Source organism: Chelonoidis abingdonii, chromosome 1 (assembly GCF_003597395.2).
Source record: "Chelonoidis abingdonii isolate Lonesome George chromosome 1, CheloAbing_2.0, whole genome shotgun sequence".
Lineage (NCBI taxonomy): Eukaryota > Metazoa > Chordata > Testudines > Testudinidae > Chelonoidis > Chelonoidis abingdonii.
Window position 1 is genome coordinate 250,761,506 of NC_133769.1, and position 22,857 is coordinate 250,784,362.

Below are 22,857 nucleotides of genomic sequence, written 5' to 3' on the forward strand. Positions count from 1 at the left end.
TTACTTTCCTCTTTTATTTTTAAGACAGCAGGAGATATTGAAATAGGCGTGAAATTTGGAAGGCAGATGATTAACCATAGCTAGACTGAGCAGCTTTAATAAGAGAAATAATCAGATGGAGTAGGATCTTATTAATACTCTCATAACTATTTCCTTTGATATGACCAATGTTTTACTGATTATAGAATTTAAAAATCTGGCACCTGAGACTGCAAATCCTTATTTAAGCAAATCTTCCCACAATGAGTTTATTTACATCAGTAAGGTTTTGCAGGTTCCAGCTTCTAATCTCCCCAGATACACAGTGTCTCTCCTGAACACCTCACTAATTATTGTAAGAACCAGAATGTATTTGAAAAGGACAGAACTCCCAGATTCAGTATCCGTTTCTCTTATAAAACCTGGCTCGTGCAACAACATCATTGGCATAGTCATTTCCGGTTGTGCCAATGTCCATTTCATTATAGGTTTGGACATTTCGTGGTCCTGCATTGTAGGCAGAAATCCCTCCTGAAACAAAAAGGGACATTTTTAAAAACAGACTTAAAAGAAAAAATAAGCAACAAATCCAGCCAGACCTGACTTGTTTTTTTCCTAGTGTGTTAAAAAAATTAGACATTTGGTAGTGAATGAATTCCTTTATTACAGTGTAACTGACTGAAAGGGGAGAAGGATAGCTCAGTGGTTTGAGTATTGGCCTGCTTAAACCCAGGGTTGTGAGCTCAGTCCTCAAGGGAGCCATTTAGGGATCTGGGGCAAAAATCTGTCCAGGGATTAGTCCTGCTTTGAATAGGGGGTTGGACTAAATGACCTCTTGAGGTTCCTTTTACCCCTGAAATTCCATGAAAAGGAGGTTGTGTGAACAGTTTGTATGAATCCAATCACAGTCAGAGGGCTTTTGGATTTTGACATAAACAAATGTTAGTAGGGTGGTGAACCTTCAGTATGCATTTGGCTAACCACATTCAAACAGAAGCTCTCAATCTTTGAACCAGGCCTGTTCTTAATAAAATATAAGACCAAGTTACCATGTTACTTTTTGTTCAGTCCTGCAAAGAACGGCATGGGAGAAAATTAAAACATGACCTCACACTCTGTTCTTCTCCCCTTTCTGAAACTCTGCTCCATGTTGTACGGCACAATTTTGCAGTCCCCTGAAGATCTGTCTAGTTCCTAGAAATGCACCTCCCGCCCACACAAGTGTAAAGCTATAAGGGGAACTCTGGGACTCATTCAAAGATGCTGAAAAATTCTCCTTGACTTCAAAGGCACCAGGATTTCACTCATGGTGAAGTGGTAGAGGCCCAAATGTCAATATAAACTAGATGCGGGGGGGGGGGGGGGGATTTATAAAGATTCCCCTATATAAATGTAGTGTTGGAAACCCAGCACACAACATTGTGGTAAAGAATGGTACAAAATACTGAAACTGACTAATCTAGTTTCACTGCCCAAACTATGGGAAATCAAAAGTAGACAAACAGCACCAATGGTTAAAAATTAAGATACTTAGAATATTAAGCATTTAAAAATATCAGTAATGTAAGAAACTTTTAACATGATTTTTCTCCTAGAGTTTCCCTTAGCTCCTGGACTGAATGCCGTCTATACTGTACCTTTCAGCTGTTGGTTCTTTGTCCATCTGGGGAACTTTTTCTGGATTCTCTTAATCATACTAACAAGGATGCCTGTCCCCTGAAGGAGATGTGCCTCACTATACCATGGTCCAATCAATTTATGGTAGCGTTTATCAACCTAGAAGAGCAAGAAAGAACATTACTTCTCAAAAAAGATGATGTGTTTATGCTGTTCTTCCCTCTCAGCATACTCTTCATGACTTCGTCTCAATCTGTTGTTGAGAAATTAATCAGCTTTTCATCTTCACTGCACTTGATGTAGTCCCAGCGCAAACACTGAGGTATTCTACATTGGACTGTGATAATGAAAAGGGTTTTTTCTTAAAATGCTTCTTTTCCATTTCAAGTTGTAGTTATTATTTGGCTAGCACTGCTGCAATGCCTGGTGCTGCAGTATATCTGCCCTGCCCCCACTCTTCCTGCTCCAAGAAGCTTATACTATAAGGGCACAATCCAGCAAAGATCTATGTCTCATTCTTAAAAGTTTTAGTCCTCTACAGTATACCACTAGTATGCAAAGTACTACAAAAGTTCAAAAAGAAAACTCCCAGCACACTTAAGTGCAGCACACTTAAGTGATTGCTGGATTATCACTGACAGGCTTGGCAGAAGCAGGCTGTGCTTTAAGGTGTTAGGTGAATATTTTGAATATCTATAGTTATCACTCAGGTCTCTGTGGCGCTACATTGTGGATAAAGTCCATCCTGTTATTGTGGGCCCGCCAGTTTTCACCTGAGGCTTTTCTCCAAGCACCTGCTGCTGGTAAGAAATTGAATTTCTGGAGATCAGCAGGGGGATGGACTAAAATGGCTACCTGAAGTCTGAACTCTGAGGGACTTGCAAACTAATCTGCCTCCATCAACCCCTAGACATCCTAAACTCAGCCCGAAATATGGAGCATAGCGTTGCAAAAGGTGGATTCACCCTGAAAATGTAAAAGAATACCTCAGTAAGAGTGTTTCTGGCTCACAGTGTGGAGAAACCTCTCAGACTCCAAATGAGCACATGGCAACCAAATCAGGAAGAAATGCCAAGGGCTGAAGAAAATCAAATGGCCACCAAGGTGGACATATGGGAGTTGATCTCTGAGATTAATGCCATGAGAGATGATCCGACAACCAAGCTTCTAGCAGTAAAGAAGGAAGTTACTGCCCTGGAAGATCAAGTCACTGTCCAAGAGACTAGCCTAAGAGAAGCAAGTGAGAAACAGAGCTGCAGAGCCACATGGCATTGATGGAACAGAGAGAGAGAGATGATACAGAAAACAGAGGATGAAGGAACATCAGAATTAAGAGTATGCCTGGAAATGCTGAAGGAGGAAGCCCAATCCTGCATGTAAACACTTTAATTGCGCAGTTGTGAAATCCGAGTTCTCTGGAAGAGATGAAAGTGGAGAGAGCACGCAGGGCACTGCTCCCCCCAATCTGGGACTAATAGTAATAGACACAGAGATTTTACAGTTAAACTTTAGCATTATCAGCAGAGAGTATTCAGAACTCATACTCAAAGGCCTCAAGCTGCAGTTTTTCCATGACATCTCTGCCAGGTGCCCAACCATACATTCCTGGTATACTGGACATTTTGGCACTTCTGGAAGTGATGTGGGCCTGTCCCTCCTTGTGTGACCCCGCCTGTGCCTGCATGATCTGTGTGAAGTCACATCTCATGAGGGAAGGCCATTTTAAAGAGCACATGGTCCTCCCCTTGCCAGCAGGACCTTGTATGCAGAATGCATGGTTCATGCTGATGCTGCATCTTCCACTAAATACTACGGTTGGTAGCCTCAGCTACTAGGACTGGACTGCTGTCTCCAACAGAGGCTGCTGCAGCAGGGCTTGCTGGCTCCTGCAGAGAGAGGCTACTCTCCTTGCAAAGCCAGAACAGGAATGGTGCAGCCTGTGTGGAGCAGGGCAGGGTGTGGGTAGCTCAGTGGCAACAGCTGCTTGTTCCTTTCATTTTCCTGCACGGTGGGAGGGGAGACACAAACGTGAGCTAAGTGTGGGGTCGAAGGGCAGGAGGTCAGACCACATGCTCACAATCCCCTTCTGGCCTTGTAATTTATGACCCAAAAAAATGTGCATCCCTCCTCTCCAGCCAGCTGCACTGCTTAGGGAGGGGCAGAGTCTCAGGCAGGTGGGAATAGCCTGCTGAAGATGTAACTGGGCAGGAGACGTGTCTACCTTTCTGTACTGCAACCCCGAATCCCACTACTTTGTACAGTCAGACAAGCTCTCTCCTCCCACTGACCTGGTGGGTAAGAACTGATAGGTAATGACACAATCTATACTTGTCTGGAGTTATGATTTCCTAAAAAGTTTGTGCAGTTTTTCTTTAGCTGCTTGGATTAGTTTTCCTTTTGAACAGAACTGGGAGCTAACACAAAAGGTGATTTCTGAAATAAAAGCAATACTTTTGACACTCATACTCTTATTATAACTCCGTTGCTTTAAGTCGGGGTCAGCAACCTATGGCATCCATGCCTAAGGCAGCACGCGAGCTGATTTTCAGTGATACTCACACTGCCCAGGTCCTGGCCACCGGTCTGGAGGGCTTTGCATTTTAATTTAAGTTTAAATGAAGCTTTCTAAACATTTTAAAAACCTTATTTACTTTACATACAAGAATAGTTTAGTTATATATTATAGACATAGAAAGAGACCTCCTAAAAACGTTAAAATGTATTACTGGCACGCGAAACCTTAAATTAGAGTGAATAAATGAAGACTCAGCACACCGCTTCTGAAAGGTTGCTGACCCCTGCTTTAAGTCCTTTTAGTCCATTACTCATATTTGTGCAAAGTAGAGGATTTTTCAGTTCCTTTTACTGTCTTAGTAAACTGTGGAGAGGCACACAATTTTTTTTCTTTGCTTAGGGAGTCTCCTGTGACAGTGTTTGAAAACCCCTGGCTTAAAGGGATTCAAGAGCAACATATTATTCTTCCATTAAATATAATCAGCAGAAGAGAGTTACACACTGTAATGAAATATGTGCTACTTTTGCTTCTTATTCTAAAAATCTCTATATCTCAGATACTCCAAGCTCTGAAGTTATTTAGAAATATCTGGAAGTATCAGGCTTGCCAAAGGGACTATCAGAGGCTCGTTCACCTGCACATCTACCAATGTGATATATGCCATCATGTGCCAGCAATGCCCCTCTGCCATGTACATTCGCCAAACCAGACAGTCGCTACGCAAAAGAATAAATGGACACAAATCAGACATCAAGAATTATAACATTAAAAAACCAGTCGGAGAACACTTCAACTTTCCTGGTCACTCTATTACAGACCTAAAAGTCACAATTATTCAACAAAAAAACTTCAAAAACAGATTCCAACAAGAAACTGCAGAACTGGAATTAATTTGCAAAATGGACACCATTAAATTTAGGCTTGAATGAAGACTGGGAGTGAATGAGTCATTACACAAACTAAACTATTTCCCCATGCTAATTTTCCCTCTACTGTTACTCACCCCTTCTTGTCAACTGTTTAAAATGGGCCATCCTGATTATTACTGCAAAAGTTTTTTGTCTCCTGCTAATAGCCCACCTTATTCGATTAGTCTCGTTACAGCTGGTTCGGCAACACCCATTGTTTTGTGTTCTCCGTATATATATATATCTTCCTACTGTATTTTCCACTGCATGCATGTGGTGGAGTGGGCATCAACCCACGAAAGCTTGTGCTGAAATAAATGTGTTAGTCTCCAAGGTGCCACAAGTCCTCCTGTTCTTTTTAAATTGACAGAGAAACTTTCGATAAAGAAACAACAGCAGAAGAAATTTAGAGGCAATAGAAAATATGAAAAGCAATTAAACTCCAGGAGCTGATGGCTTTCCAGATGCGTTTTATCAGGAATTTAAGGAGGTATTAATGAGTCCTTTGAGAGAAACCATCAATGCTATTGTGTTAGGGAAAGAACTTACATAACCTATAAAAGAAGCTACTGCTGTTGTTCTCTCTAAAGTTGGAAAAGACCTGACTGTATGCAGACCTTATAGGCCTTCATCGCTACCAAATCATAGCATAACCATTGTAGCAAAAATACTAGCGCTGCTAGCCTATTGAAGTCCATGCTCTCATCTTATATAAATCCAGATCAAAGTGGATTGGTTAACACCAGACAAATATCAGGCAATATTCTGAGAGTCCTTGGAATCATCCATAATGACAGATCAGCAAAAGATCACTTGACACAGAGAAAGCTTTCGACAGAACAGAATGTTGCAAGTCCTATCCTGTGTGGACATTGGTTCCCAGTTCCTTAATCAGATAATGGCTCTTTATACGAGCCCGAAAGCACCTCTGTGAATTAATGGGGTTAAATGTCCCCCGTTTGAATTACACAGAGGGACTAGGTGGGGATGTCCATTGTCTTCTTTATTTTTTGCACTATCCATGGAGATTCTTGCACAAAGGAAAAGGATCAGTGAATCTATCACAGGAATAGAACTTGCAGGAACTCATCGGAAACAAGTGGTGTATGCAGTTGATGTATTGTTAATTTTATCTAAACCAAAGATTTCCCTATACTTAGTTTCTAAAGAAATCTATGACTTTGGGGAAACATCTGGATTTACAGTAAATTATGCCAAATCTGAAATTTACTATCTGTAAATTTGCCAGACTCTGATAAATCATTCTTTCAGAAAACATTTGGGTACAAATGGGCAATAAATTCTATAAGATACCTGGGAATTCAAATATCAAACAAACCATAAGAGCTCTATGATGTAAATGTCAAGCCATCACTTCAGCAAATGAAAAAAGATGTGAAATGCTGGGGGAAGTATGCAATTTCTTGGTTGGGAAGAACAGCCACACTCAAAATGAACATTTTGCTAAGAATAGCTTTCCTGTTTCAAAATCTTTCTGTGATCATCCCAGATAAAACCCTAGCAGGAATACAGAGAATGTTGTTGCACTTTATATGGAATAAGAAAAGATCAAGAATAAGGGCAGATACTTTGTACAGACCCACTGAACAGGGTGGATGAGCTGTTCCAAATAGTCTGATACTATCACGCCAGACAACTCAAAGCAGTAGTGGACTGGAGGGTGCACTAACCCCGCCAAACATTGGGTCTTTATTGGGCAAGAAAATTGTGGCAGTGTAAACATCGCTAGGTCACCACAGATTAGCCAAAAAAACAAAACAAAACCCCACACCCTCCAGAAATTATACATATGCTTGAGTAAAGGCTGCTGTATGCCTTTGGGATGATACAAGAAATAAGGTAAATTATTTTCCCTCACCAAAACACCCCTTGCGAATAATCCAGATCGTAATCCAACTCACAAACCAATGAGATTTAAAGATTGGGAGAGCCATGGGATACATATGGTTGGGCAGCTATTCAGTAAAGAGACTTTTACTAACCTATTTAGAGATCAAAACTAGCATTAACAGGCCCATTCTCCCATGGTACCAGTACATTCAAGTTAGGCATTATGTTTTCAACTTTCTAAGAAAGCTGTTTTATACAGCAAGATAACTCTAACAGAAGCAATCACAACTTGTCAATTATAAAACAAAAAATTATAACTAATCAATATCAATCTTCGTACCCAACTTTCTTAACAAAAAAACCCATCTGTATATGACACAGGGGGAAAGGATCTGTATAGACAAATAACCCCAGAGAAATGGTGTTAGAGAGACTGAGAGACAGAGAAGTGTTGGAGAAACAGAGTGAAAAAGGAGATTTTTATAGATAGGGGATAAGCATTGGAGAAACTGTGGTAAAGAGATTTTATACACATATGGTCATTAGATAATATTGAGACACAATTTGTAACCAAATATCACGAGTGGTTCTATATTTATTTCCAAATGATCTTTTAGGAACCCTCCTGGGCCTTCCTAGCAGAACTAGTTACACAAAAGGAAATGAAAAATTAATCTCTCATCTACTAGTAGATGCTGAGTTACTGATACCTCTTAGTGGAGAAAAAAACAGTGCCATTCTCAAGGAATGGTTCAAAAATATGGGAGGTTGTTGTGCAAATATGACGCATCTATCATGTATCCAGCCAAACAAACTGAGGACAAATAGATACTTAGATGTTCAGTTACCATATATTCAACACTCACAGTACATTTTCCTGAAACAAAAGCAGCACAGCTGTCCAAAGGTTTTTGAATATTACAATTTGATAGACATTCCTGGTCTGTTCAATACATACAATCAGAGATTCCATTCAGTTTAATAAAATCACTAAAAATTACATTATAGGTGTAAAGAGGCAATATGGTAAAAAATCAAGAGATCTGATGACTGTATTACTGCATAATGTCTCTTTAAACAAAAGCTTGTGACTTTAAGGACTGTTGTTTTGTTTCTGAGATTTACACAGCAGCGCTTTGTAAATCTGTTAATACTTCCTAAATAAATAAATAAATATTAAAAACAGGACATGGAATTTCTAGGTGGAAGGGTAAAATGGTTGGCCTCTTTAGGGACTTCCATTAAACCAATGGAGTTAACTGATGTTCAAACTGCAGCATAAGAAGCAGCCTCTATACTGCCAGGTCTGACATATGTCAGTGCAATGTGCTGCTGCCTCAGCAATAGTTCATTTTCTAGTGTTGTGCCAACTATCAATTTCGGCCTGAGCTGCACTACTGAGAAATGCAGGAGGCTCCCTGCTAAACACTGGGCTATTCACTTATTCTTAGTTTATTGATAATTACTGACCTGCATCAAACCAAATCCATTTCCACGATCACCCCAGCCATCCTTTAGAGCCTTTCCAGCATGTGATTCTCGAGAGATGATACCAGCAATCACAGCTGGATCCACACATCTTTTTCTTCCAGCGTTCTTAATGATGGTTTTATACTTGTTCATAGCAGGTAAGTCTTTCGCTGCAATCGTCGTTGAAGCACGAACTCCTGTAGTAAGTGGAAAAGTAGAGATGTTTTCTTAATAATTTTAATCTTAACAAGAGATTTCCTAAGCACAGAGCTCTGCTCTGCCATCTGATAGCCCTTCTGTGAGTTATGTGCATTGTGAGTTTTGCATTATGAATTTTAACAATGTGTCAAGGCAAAAAAATAAAATAAAAAACGTGCCTTGAAATAATGTGTAAAATCTGGATTTAGTTCTTAGGTGAATGGGCTTGCTGACGATGAAGGTGGAGGGAAAGAGTGCTTAGACTCTGAAGAGAAATCAGCTGCAACCTGTTGCTCTCTGAATTATGCAGGAGTGATATTGACAGGAGCTAAGAGGAGTCACATTTACCCCTCTGTGGCCAGAAGGACAGGACTGAAATATTTGAAGTTGAGAGGGGGATTCAAAATGGTGGGATTCTTAGGGACAGATGCAGAAGACTTAATAGGAATGGGAAGCTGTAATTTGAGATAGTTCCCAATAGTTGCATTTTCCTCTCAATTTCTTTTGGAGTCTCAGCACCATTTCATGCTACGTTAGGAGGGAATCTCAATCCTACTCAACATGGGAGGCATTAAGTCCAATTTTGTTTGTAGAGTAAAAGAATAAGCTCCTTCGATGTTGATGTTGATCTGATGTGCCTATAGCTGGTATAAAATAGTGAATACTAAACTAGAATCTGGGAGTCAGGAATTCCTAAGTAATAATTCCAGCTTTGCTATTGACTTGCTGAGCAGCCTTGAGAGATTCAGTTGGGCCAAATTTTAATAAGTGACTGTTCAGTTTGGGTGTTCCAAACAGAGACAACTGGGGTCTTTTTTTTGAGGATTCAGAGTATTCACGGATCCTGATAACTTTAATTAGAGGTGCTTGTGTGAGCACTTCTGGAAATCAGACGCTAAATGTCTGAAGTTGGGCACCTAAAAAAATCAGAAGCCACTTGGCTGTCATGTTTCTGGGCCAAAATCATTTGTACTATAACTACACTGAAACCAGTGGAGTTACACCAAAATTATATTAAATCCTCCTCTCTGTCTTAGTTTCTTTATCTGTGAAATGAGGACAATAGTATTTAGCCAATAGGACTGTTATGAGTTTTAATCAATTAATGCTTGTAAAGTACTTTGAAAGTGTAAAGTACTATGGATCATTGTGATGAAATACAGCAACAGAATGGCAGAGCTATACTCACCACAGTAGAATAAGCCTTCTGCTTTTGCAGTTCTACAGGAAGCTCCAGTGGTATCGACCTTATTTATGTCTCCATAGCATCCAGTCTGACTCTCAGAAGTACCTGACCAATTAAATGGAGAGATTTTACATTAAGAACCTTTTGTGAACATAAGTAAAGCTAAAAGAATTCAAAGTCATGAACCAGACTCAGCTCCACTCTCAGATGGGTTCCATTTCATAGGTTTTTTTGGATGGGGTAATTTATTATTATTTTTTTTTATTTCTCTTGGACAGGAGGACTTGCTAGCCAGAAGTCACTGCCTCTGTGAAGGAAAGTCCTATGAAAACTGATCTATATTTTAATTTGGCTCTAAATGAGGCAACACATGAAAACCTCTTGTCCTCTATATCAAGTGCCCCTCACTGAGACCACCCTATTGCCACTTCTTGCAAGAGTCATCCTTGATCCTAGGAGCCAAATTAGTCTGAAATAGTTTATCTTCTTGCTCTTGAACCAAAAACCAAACTCATTCTTCCATATACAGCAGCTGAGTCCCCTGAGGAAAGGCAGGAACAGTTTTTATTTTTGCAGTCCTGGGCTCATCCTCAGTTGTTTAGACACACAAGAGATAAGAAGCCCAACCTTTCTTCCTGAGGTCTATTGGCCTTTACCCTACATTATACTGTGGGGAACCAGTCCTTTGGTTGGCCATAGAGGTATTTTGCCTTTTTCTTTCTGGACTACTTTAACCCCACATGCCAGAGGGTAGAAGAGGCATAGCCAGAGGGCAGTACCCCAAGTCTGCAGCCAAGGCCACAGTCAAGCTGCTGTTGAGAGAAGGATGTCCAGGATGAGAGAGGGGCTTCCCTCATCCCCAGGGGATGCCAAGGGGGTAAACCCTATCACACACTCCATCTCCACAAATAAATTTTTACATTCTTGCTTTGGCAATGAGTTAAGTGAAATAGGAATAGACCCCAGACTCACCAATGAGGGCAGCAAGGCCCAGAATCATCAGGGTTAGTAGCATGGGGATGGTTCTTCTCAAGCACCCAAGAGAGATGGAAATAAAGTCTGCAAAGGAATGAAAGTATCTAAATGTACAATGCTATTGTGAAGAAGTGCTGTTGTCTGACCCTTTTAGAGGTTACTAATGATTGTAATGATGGCCAATTGATCTAACTGCAATAAGGTTATTTTCCCCAGAATCAGGCTACAGAACTAAAACTATAGAGTTTCTTATCTTGCAGGGAGCCTCAGGGTAGAAGGCAGAGACACCCACACTGAGGACCAAGTAAACCCTTTAATACCTTTATTATTATAAGGAACAAAGCCAGAAAAGATCCCAATCCCATGAAAAGATAGAGATAATAGAGTATTGGGGCTATCTGCGGTATCATTCTTTACCTAACCCCTTAGAAGTGCATACTCACACCGTTCCTTAAGGACCTGGTGGTAAGAGACAAAAGACCAGCTCTATCTGTAGCATGCCACAGTGTCCGATGGACAAAGTTCCTCAATGAGCTGAAGGGTCAAGTGGTAGAAAGCAGAAAGTGACAGAAGAAGCCCAGAAAGAACTCTCAGCCACATGGTAGCTGCCCTGTTATAGGGCCTGAGCATCACCTGCTCATGCTCAGTCCTCCATGCCCAAATTTAGCCTTTTCATCCACATAATACTGAGGTGTACTTATTCTATAGTTTAACATATTGCTCCATGTAACTGCCATCCTACCCATCACCACTTCCTTTGTGGTTATTATTTCTATGTTCCTTGTGGTAGCATTTACTGGTAAATTTGTGGTTATTATTTCTATGTTCCTTGTGGTAGCATTTACTGGTAAATTCTAACTCTATTATTGAGCAACCTCTCCTTAGTTTCCAAATTCTAAAGGTAACCCTTAGGCCATTTATCTATGCCAAAGATTGCAACCTGTTACACTTGACTATACTTATGCTAACTCACTTCAGCCAAATGTCTTACAGGATCCAGGCCTGTAGGTTTCTTGTGTTACAGCTGAATATAGTGAAAGGAGGACATAATAAGAACAAGGCAGTAAATATAATAAAGACAAGCTAGCCCTGTGGGCTAGAGTACAAAGAAATTATTTTTAAAATGATGGGGCACTGTTCTTTACTGAATGTGCAAACACTGAGATGCAGTGTAGAAGACAGGCAAGAGAATAAATTCAGAATCAAGCTGTAATAATGCAGTTTTGTTGACATTCATATTTTGTCTTTCATGGAATATCTTAATAGCTTATTTCCAAATATAAACCCTAGTAATATTTGATCTGGATTTCATATTATTAATAGTGTTTAGTATGTTCTACTGCTGCTATATACACCTCTACCCCGTTATAACACCACCCGATATAACACAAATTTGAATATAACGCGGTAAAGCTCGGCGGGGGGTAGGGCCGTGCGCTCTGGCAGATCAAATCAAGTTTGATATTACGCGGTTTCACCTATCATGGTAAGATTTTTTGGCTCCTGAGAACAGCATTATATCGAGGTGGAGGTGTAAGTACTTTTATTCTATGCCAAGGTACCCTATACACTCTGTGCAGATATTTACTAAATTCATTATTTCTTTGAGCAGGGCACAGGATTATAACCCCAACCCCCCTTGCAGCTGCTCTACAACTCTAGTTTTTTCTAAAGTAATCTGAGTAATAAGTAGATGCCTCTTATCTTGAAGTCACTGTACAGCAGAGACACAGTAACAACCACTAAAGAGCAAATTTTGGAGTTTTTTTGCAAGCAGAGCTTTCACTGAATTCAATGAATAAGGAAATGCCCTTCCATTACCACCCATAGGATTTCACTAATAAGCAGAATTGAGACTAGTTCCACTATGAATAGCTTGATATTTCACTCACCTGTCTTCAGTTTCTCTTCTCCTAGAGGATGGCTGTTTTGAAGAGCTTTATATACACTAGAAGATTCCTTCCCTCTTTATTCAAAACAACCATATCAGATGTGATCCAAGTTTCAAGGTCATAATTAAAACAAACCAGCGTCTGTCATTATGAGAATTGGTCTGTGGGAAGGTATAACCTCAGTTCCACTATGTGGCAAGATTCAGATTTCGAAAGAAACTAATTCCCCTTCCTATGGGTTCTACTTTTCATTAGCTTTCTCTTTGTAACCCTTCTGCCCCTCTGAGTTGGCAGCAACAAGGGCCGGGTTCAGTATCCAGGGGTTCCGTTTCAATAACACAATGCATAACCGGCTTGAGCCCCCACCCAGTGACCTGGGACACTTACATACCACCCTCCCAGGCGCCTCTAGGAGGCAATACTTCCCCTCTCGCAAGCACAGAGTCTGAGTGTAGCAAAATCCTTTTAATAAAGGAGGGAAACAGTGCGGCATCACATTGGAGAAACACCACAAACAGGATTATAACACAAACCATAAGCAAAAACCCACCTCCAAGTACGTTTGGCAATGTCCTTTCCCCCTTAGGGTCTTAAGTCCAATCACCCCAAAAGCCAACAACCCAAAAGTCAGTGGTCAGTGCCACCCCAGAGTTCAAAGGTTTATCTGCAGAGTTTTACCCCCCCTCAGCCTGGGGGAAAATGGGGAGGGGCCAACACAGGGTGGTGGGGCCCACACAGAGTGGTCAGGGGCACCTTACGTGGGCCAAGACCAACTTCTCCGCCTTTCCGTGGAGTTCTGCTGCAGCCTTCACCACGACCAGCTCCACTTCACCAGCTGTGCCGCTCCTCCAGCCAACCCACGAGCCACTCCAGCTATCCCTGCAAACCACTCCACTCCACTCACTGTTCCATGGACTGCTCCAACATGCTGGAAACTGCTCTGCTCTGTCAGCCGCTTAGCGATAGGTCTTCAGGCTCCCTCACTAGTTAGCACAGAACTCAGTGCTCTCAGCTCAGTAATTTCAGCTCTTTAATGATTTCAACTCTTAGCAATTTCAGCTCATAGTAGGGGAGCCCTGGTGCTGGTGCACCATTGGCCCAACATGAATTCAGCTCAGCAGCCTTTAGATGGACTCCTAATGGAATCAAAATTAGCTCTACTCTTTAACAGTGGAGAGAGGAGGATGTGCAATTGGTGTTCCAGGCCCTCAAAAGGGGCCCATACCATCAGGGGCACACACACACCAGTCCCCAACCTCTCTCAATTCGCTGGGTTTTGGAACCCATGTCCCTTGTCTAGCAAGTGTCACTTAATTTATATTGAGACATCTCTGTCATAAAGCAGCCTCGTAGTTCCTCATTCACATAATCAGGTGGCAACACTTTATTTATCCTGCCCCAATAACAAAGAAATTGGGCATCCCAGAGCTGTCAAAATAACCAGTCCAGGCTGCTTTGGGCTATGCTGGGTATACCCATACAAATACTGAGATTCCATACTTCCTGAAATTCTTTCCACACTTCCCATAATTCACTACCAGATGTCAGGGTAGGGCTCATCCTGAATCTGCTTGAATCTTCCTACAGTCTGTGACAAAATCCAAAGCAAAGATGAGGCATTCATCCTCTCCCCAGGAATGTATTGCCCAATCTTATTGTGGTGTCACCAGTGGCGGCTCTAGGCATTTTGCCACTCCAAGCATGGCAGGCACGCTGCCTTTGGCGGCTTTCCTGCAGGAGGTCCCCGGTGCCGCGAATTCGGTGGCAGTCTGAGGGAGGTCTGCCAAAGCCGCGGGACCAGTGGACTCTCCGCAGGCATGCCACCAAAGGCAGCCTGCCTACCGCCCTTGAGGCAACCTGCAAAGCACCCCCTGCGGCTTGCTGCCCCAAGCACGCTCTTGGTGTGCTGGTGCCTGGAGCTGCCCCTGGGTGTCACAGACCCTCTCAGGTGAGATTGTGGCAACAAACAAACAAAAAGCATTTCCCCTCCCAGGCCAGGGCAACTAATCACTAGAGGATGGCGCACTTCATTGCGGCTGTTGTCTAAGCTCATTGCACGTACCAGAGGCTCCTTGCATTCCTCCGTTTGCCCCACAAGCTGGGTGTGGGATGGCCGCCTTCTTGGCTGACACACCAGGGGCTGAACTGGGAACTTCAAGAGCTAAAAGCGTAAGCTACCACAGCTTGAGCTAAAGAACCAACACTGGACCTGGTGATTGTTACAACACATATTCTCTACTAATTGGGAACAGAGGGGGTCCTGTAGTACACACTCACTAGATATGCACCCTCCCATCTCTCTCTATTTTAGGGGCTCCTTGCAAACTCCCTCTGTATTTGGCCCCACATTCTCCTCTTCCCTTCATGCCATGTGTTCCTCATTTTCACTACCCTCAGCCTTCAGTGAAGGAGGCTTAATTTCATCAATGTCTCTGGATGGAAAGGGACAGGTGTACGGCTGGTGTCTTCTCTAATTCTCTTTCTCTCCCTAACCATAAAGCAGGTTTGGTGAGGCAACATGCTTGGAAGGAACGAAGAAATCTCCTTGTCTCTCCTCTATCTCTGACTCCCTCAGTATCCATCCCAGAACTGATAGGTAAGTCTCAGAGGAGAGAGTAAGAAGCAACAGGAAGGGCAAATGGATTTTCTAGTTTTCTCATTTTTACCAAAATCAATAGGGCTCTATAGATGTGAGGATCCAGAAGAAAAATTAGAACTTGTAGGAATTTTTTTTTTCCTGAGGCCCAGTATGGAGACATTGGAAATTTGAGGGAAAATTGAAAAAAAACTGTTCTATGAAATATTTTCTCTCAGAATGAACAGTGAAAACATTCTAGAGGAATGTTTAAAATTATATTGTTACTGCTGCTCATCAGCCCTTCAAAATGCTTTGTAATAATTAATAAGTATGCAAAATGAATGCTTCTCTAGAAATATGAGCATTTTTTTATATCTGCATAACAATGTCATGTCAAGTCTATTGACTAATTCTGAGCCCAAAGGATATAACCTTTCTTTTAGTTTATAACAATAGTGGTGCTTTCTATTTTCAACATTTTATATTTATTTCCTATATGCCAAGAGGTTAAAAAGAAGCACTTGAATACCTTAATGTGAAACTGCAGCTCCAGCCCTAACACTAGCTACTTCGTCATTATTATTCAGATTAAAACTAAAGAATCTGTACTTATCTATCTCATTAATATTCCAAACAGTACTTTCTTTATGTGCTAGCTAAATTATACAGAATACATTTCTGATTATTAAAGAAGTAAATAAAGTTTAGCTTTGATAAGTAAGTATCTACTGCAGATATTTCAATTTTTTCTAGAATTTCCACTTTTCTGGGGGAAAAAGGTGTTTTTTTCCCCATGCCTTCAAAATTTCTGTAAATGTTACATCCCTAGCTCTGCCAATTGATGCCTAGGACATTCCCTGGAATTTTGGAGGTGATCAGATGCGGTGCTCAAAAGTTATCACATTACATCCAGAGACATGCCATCAAGATAAGTATAGAGCAGGGGTAGGCAACCTATGGCATGCATACCAAAGGCAGCACTCAAGCTGATTTTCAATGGCACTCACACTGCCTGGGTCCTGGTCATCAGTCCGGGGGGCTCTGCATTTTAACTTAATTTTAAATGGCGCTTCTTAAACATTTTAAAAACCTTACTTACTTTACATAGAACAATCATTTAGTTATATATTATAGACTTATAGAAAGAGACCTTCTAAAAACATTAAAATGTATTACTGGCGCGCGAAACCTTAAATCAGAGTGAATAAATGAAGACTCGGCACACCACTTCTGAAAGGTTGCTGACTCCCGGTGTAGGACATCACTGCAATAGCCTTTACGTGGCCAAAGCCCCATCAAATAGGCCACAGTTATCAGCCACACTGTGGATACTGTGTAGTGTGGCTGTATTGCAGGTAACAGTATCACCTGCTGTGGACAGGAGACTCTTGTTTCAGCCCCTGGAAGCTGCAGTGAATTTTGCTGCCATGAATATGGTCAGAATCTCTAGTGCACATAGACTTCAGCTAGGAATGGGAGGAGGCACAAAGCAGCGCACACAAGCTTCTGTGGTGCTAGTTCAGAGCAGCCATATAGAGGCAGAGTACAGGGCTCCTTGCTCACACTGTCTTTCCATGCTGCCTCTGCTCCTGCTTCCCTAGGCCCAGTGAGGAGGAAGTGGGGTGGGCGGATTTTTGAGCTTTTTGAGGGATTTTTTTCTGAACCTGGTGACAGTAGATGTCAGGTAAGAAGAGATGTTTTTTCTGAGCCTGGCAGGTTTGGAGTATGTGCATGTTGATCCTGAGACTAGGGGTTTGGTGTTGGAGAGGCATCAGTGCGGTTTTGCTTGTCTGTTTATGTAATGTTCTAAACTGAGCTCAGGAAATACTGAAAGTGGAAATTATCAAAGTTAATTATCCAAATAGATAATAGCACTTGTGTGTGAGGGAACCATATGGGTAGGTGTGGCAGAGTGAGTCAGATGGTTAGATGTCATTAATATGCTCCCAAAACTCTCTTAATAAGCTCCCCAAACTTTGGACTCCTCTGGACTGCATTACCAACAGAGGATCAAGGAAAAATGTAATGGGTAACCTAGGTCAATGCCCTTCCTCTCAGTGTACTCCAGCTCTTAACAGCTGAAGGGGAAGTAAGCACCACAAGGACTCCTCAGTAGGGAAAATCCCCATGTGATATTTTGTGGCATAAGGAGCAAGGATGTAATGTCTTCTGAAGCAGGAATTACTAAATGCATTGTGGAACAGAGTCAGGTGCCTATTCAGGCATTTGCCCCAATGGCCCCATGTATGCGATTATATTAAAACCCAGGGAGGAGGGTTAGCAAGAAAACAAAGTAATCAAATCTTCTTGGAACATCAAGATCCATGGAACTTAATATGTTCCCTCCTTGAGGAAGAAAAGTTAAAGAAAAAACCTCAAGAGGTAAAAGAAATAGCCATGGATTGTGTATATACTGCATGTAATGCACTGAGAAGAAATTTGAAGAAAAAAGAAAAACAGCTGGATGAGGCAAGACAAGATTTATTCCAGGCGCAAGGGATAAGTGCTACATTATGGCCTGGTCTACACTATAGAGTTAGGTTGACAAAAGGCAGCTTGTGGTTACCTAACTATGTAAGTGTCTACACTACAGTGATTTTTCTGCTGATATAAGTCGCTCACTACATCGACTTAATACCGCTACCTCCACGAGACATGTAGCATTAGGAGGCAGTTAGGGTAACACAGTGTCTGTAGAGAACACATTACTTACATTGCCTGTTGGCTGTAAGCCCAGCATGGGGCTGACAGATGGAACTCTCCCCTCTTCCCCAGCACTTACAGCCTGAGCAGTCAGCCAGGCATGGGGCTCACAGCTACCTCCCCTCTGCCCAGCTCATAGCTCAGGCTTCAGCCCAGGGGCAGTGGGGCTCCAGCTGTCAGTGCCCCACAATGCCCCACTTCAGTTGGGGACCTGCTCTGCTGACAGAAGGAGGATAGTGGGGATGTGAACCACTGCTTTAATTACTGCGGTGGCTGTATTTCTACTTAAGTCAATTTCATTTTGTGACTTAGACAAGCCCCAAGAGAACAGCTTAGTCAGACACGGGAAGTAAATTCCAGGCTCCTCTATCAGAGAGGTAGTCTTACAGGAGAACAAGCTTCCTGTAAACAGCAGTTACAAAAAGATGGTTATGAAGTTATAATGAGGAAAGAGTGAGCAGTAATGGATCAGGAACAGTCATATGACCAAGACATGAAAACAGCAGAATTAGCTCAAAGAACAGAGGCATTAGGACATTTTTTTAAAATATTCTGGAGGATATGTATTGTTAGGTAGCAAATGTCGAAGATGAGACTGAGAACAAAACTCAAGATATCCCAGAGGTAGGAAATGAAGAGAATATGTGTACAGAGATGCAGCTGCCGCCTGTATATGTTGTTAATATAATACCAGATAACTCACCTTCCCATATCCAGGTAGCCATGGTGGGCCCTGGGACAGAACAGCTAGTAGCAGTAGGACAGAGAATCTCACCCTACTTACCAGGCAGAGGGCTATAAGCAGTCAGGAGGAGGAACAGAATAAACATTTTGGAGAGTTAGAAAAAGAGGAAGTGCCAGACACAGAAGATTTGGGGGGAGCAAAAGGAGGATTGGAAGAAGCTGTCAGTTGTAAAGAAAGAAGGAAGACAGACAGGCAGTATTTGATGAATGAGGAATTAAATGCTGAATAGTTGGAACAGGAGATGGAACAAACAGCAATTAGAAAAAATAAGGAAAGAACAAGTCAGAACATGCTTCAGGCCCATCCAAGATTGTGCTGCTTATTACAAGAAACTCAGGGAAATATAGAACTTGCTGTAGGTACATGCAAAGAGGCAGTCTTGAGTACTGATGCCTCCCACAAAAGACTAAAGTATTTGCAGCCAGTAATCCCAACCAATAATTCTAATATCTTTAAGAAAATTGAGCCAGAAACAATAATGAAGAGAAACAAGTGGCATACTCCATTTTTATTCCCATAGGCCCACTTTACACCAAGCGGCTTGGCCAAAAGCAGAATTCCCACAAGAAAACCTGATAATGCCATACCTTCACAAGGTGCAGGCACCTACCCCAGCCAAGAGAAAGTGTAAAGGGTTAAAACAAAACTCTCCACTTAAATTATCCATTGCAGAAGCTGTCCAAACGTGATAAATACCAGTTCCTTTAAAAAAGCAAGAACAGGATATCTCCATTGTAACTATAAAAGGAAAATTTGGAATGTTCAGAACAAGAAAAAGAATGAACTTCTAGATTGGAACTGTTAGACTCAAGTAGTAAAGTTTCTCCAAAAGCAGTGGTAACAAATGTAAAAACATTAGATGCTATTGCAAGGATGGTGGACCCAATGAAAAAGAAGAGATCCAATTGTAGCACATGCAGTCTATTTGTAAACAATAGTAAAATTGTTTCAGTTAGATTATGAGGATTTGGTTAGGATTTTACAGTTAACTGTGGATAGAACTTTGTGGAACACATTACCGCCAGATTTTCGAGAAGGGGAAAGATCTTTTAAGGACATTGTACATGTTAGAGTGAAGTATTCATCCAGGACAGGCAAGGGCTATCCTGGTAGCCAACACGAGGCAGCGGGAGGAAAGGTTATGTTGCATGTGCGTCCCAAAAGCACTCTTCCAGAAATTTTGGGCTTATTGTCTAAAGCTTATAGTTATAGTCAAACCCAACAGAGAAGTTCCAAGCAAATTAATCCTCCCATAGAAACTGTTCAAGGAGCTTCATGAAAACTGATAGTCAAGGTAGATGGCCCACGGGGTATGGCACAAGGCCAGACAACTAACTCAAGATGGTAAGGTAATAATAGAAGTTGATCAGATCCAAAGGGAGCCATATCCCAGCACCCCCAAACCCAAATGCCATGATGTAACTATCAAAGAAACATAAATGAAGGACCATGGTTGTACTGTTTACCATCTTCACTAACTACAATCAGGAGACAATTTATATCTGATACTAATCTTTATCGCCCCAGCTCAAAAAGCTTGTAGTTTTAAGAATGCTTGATAGAGATCTCGTAGGTGTTTATCTCTGTCTAAGAGATTGGAGCAAATGCACTTGTATGTTACAGATTGGCTGTAGACAATGGATCACGTGGTGTGTCCTGGATGGAAGCTGGAGGCATGTAGATAAGTATAGCGGTCAGTGGGTTTCTGGTATAGGGTGGTGTTTATGTGACCATCGCTTATTAGCATAGTAGTGTCTAGGAAATGGACCACTTGCGTGGATTGGTCTAGGCTGAGGTTGATGGTGGGATTGAAATTGTTAAAATCGTGGTGGAATTCCTCAAGGGCCTCCTTCCCATGGGTCCAGATGATGAAGATGTCATCAATGTAGTGCAAGTCGAGTAGGAGCGTTAGGGGATGGGAACTAAGGAAGCATTGTTCTAAGTCAGCCATAAAGATGTTGGCATACTGTGGGGCCATGTTGGCACCCATAGCAGTACAGCTGACTGGAAGGTACATATTGTCCCCAAATGTGAAATAGTTGTGGGTGAGGACAAAGTCACAAAGTTCAGCCAGCAGGTTAGCCATGATATTATCGGGGATACTGTTCCTGATGGCTTGTAGTCCATCTTTGTGTGGAATGTTGGTGTAGTGGGCTTCTACATCCATAGTGGCTAGGATGGTGTTTTCTGGAAGATCACTGATGGACTGTAGTTTCCTCAGGAAGTCAGTGGTGTCTCAAAGATAAGTGGGAGTGCTGGTAGCATAGGGCCTGAGGAGAGAGTCCATATAGCCAGACAATCCTGCTGTTAAGGTGCCAATGCTTGAGATGACGGGGCATCCAGGATTTCCAGGTTTATGGATCTCGGGTAGCAAATACAATACACCCTAGTTGGGGTTCTTAAAACTATAATACCCACCTGCTGAAGTGAAAAAACAGATTGACAGAGCCAGAAAAGTACTCAGAAGCCACGTACTACAGGACAGGCCCAACAAAGAAAATAACAGAAAGCCACTAGCCATCACCTTCAGCCCCCAACTAAAACCTCTCCAGCGCATCATCAAAGATCTACAACCTATCATGAAGGATATCCCGTCAACTCTCACAGATCTTGGAGACAGGCCCCATCTCCGCTACAGACAGCCTCCCAACCTGAAAGCGAAATACATCACCAGCAACCGCCACATAGTACGAACAAAACCATTACCCAGGAACCTAATCCTTGCAACAAGGCCTGTGCCAGCCTGTCCACATATCATTCAAGTAAGGTCATCAAAGAACCGAACACATCAGGCCACACACCAATAGAGGGCTCGTTCCACACTGCACATCTAACAAAAGGAATACTGCCACATGTGCCAGCAATGCCCCTTTGCCATGTACATTGGCCAAACTGGACAGTCTCTATGCAAAAGAATAAATGGACACAAATCTGACATCAGGAATCATAACATTCAAAAAACAGTGGGCGAACACTTCATCCTCTCTAATCACTTGGTGACAGACTTAAGGTGGCAATTTTACAACAAAAAAACTTCAAAAACAGACTCCAAAGAGTCAAATTAATACGCAAATTAGATACAATTAACTTAGGTTTAAACAGAGACTGGGAATGGTTGGGTCATTACACTAATTGAATCTATTTCCCTATGATAAGTTCTCCTCACAGGTTCTATAAGTCATCTCAATTATCACTTCAAAGGTTTTTTTCTCCTGCTGATGATAGCTCATCTCAACTGATTGGACTCTTACAGTTGGTATGCGTACTTCCACCTTTTTGTGTTCTCAGTCGGTATAAATATCTTCTGTCTGTGTGTTCCATTCTATGCATCCGAAGAAGTGAGCTATAGCCCATGAAAGCTTATGCTGAAATAAATTTGTTAGTCTCTAAGGTGCCACAAGTACTCCTGTTCTTTCTATAGTTTTAGGTTGTCAGCCAACTCCAACTGAACCCATTGCAGGAGCTGCTGAAGCATTATCCTGGACTTCAACTCCCCTTATGGAGTATGAAAGCCAGGAATGGAGGGAGGAATGTTCACTCACAAGAACAGATAGCATGATGCTAAGAGGCCCCATGCTGAGTTGTAATCTCTTTGGATAGAGATGCAAATGGGCGACTCATAATATCAGCAATGGTCAAGGGCTGCCATTTTCTATTTATTATCGATACTCGGGTATCAATTACCATAATTAATCATAAAAATCCAGAATCATCCCCTTTGTCATCAGGAAAACCCAAGGTATTGGCAATGTTCACAAGTAACAAGGTCGCAGCTATATTGTGACCAGTAGGTGCTGCAAATAGGGAACATGAGGAGAATACATGTATCCGCCCTTGCACATAGTAAGAGGACAAAAAAAGTGCCACTTTAGCTAACCAACAAAGTAAAAAAAGCAGTTAGAAGCAAAAAGACATCTTTTAAAAAGTGGAAGTTAAATCCTATTGAGGAAAATAGAAAGGAGCATAAACTTTGGCAAGAGAAGTGTAAAAATATATTTACGAAGGCCAAAAAGAGTTTGAAGAACAGTTAGCCAAAGACTCAAAAAGTAACAGCAAATTTTTTTTAAAGTACATCAGAAGCCAGTGGGGCCACTGGATGGTCAAGATGCTAAGGGAGCTGTCATGGTATAATTCCCCACTCTGAACCTTAGTGACCAAAAGATGGGGTACCAGCATGAATTCCCCTAAGCTCAATTACCAGCTTAGTACTTGTAGCGCTGCCACCAACCAGGAATTCCAG

General features: G+C 41.8%; 1 protein-coding gene across 3 annotated transcripts; it reads right to left on the reverse strand.

Annotated features, from left to right (window-relative positions):
• LOC116816298 (lysozyme g-like) lies at positions 1–18,641 on the reverse strand. Of its 3 annotated transcripts, none has more exons than XM_032765399.1 (6): positions 18,576–18,641; positions 10,697–10,783; positions 9,728–9,829; positions 8,341–8,537; positions 1,617–1,755; positions 1–510 (listed from the first exon to the last, which is right to left on the reverse strand). In XM_032765399.1, exons 1-6 carry the CDS (start codon positions 18,595–18,597, stop codon positions 377–379), a joined length of 681 nt encoding a protein of 226 aa, XP_032621290.1. In that variant the 5' UTR covers positions 18,598–18,641; the 3' UTR covers positions 1–376. The 3 variants fall into 3 exon arrangements, with proteins under 3 accessions (XP_032621290.1, XP_032621293.1, XP_032621292.1); XM_032765402.2 differs by lacking the exon at positions 18,576–18,641 and adding an exon at positions 12,592–12,681; XM_032765401.1 differs by lacking the exon at positions 18,576–18,641 and adding an exon at positions 11,145–11,263.
• Positions 18,642–22,857: the final 4,216 nt, after the last annotated feature.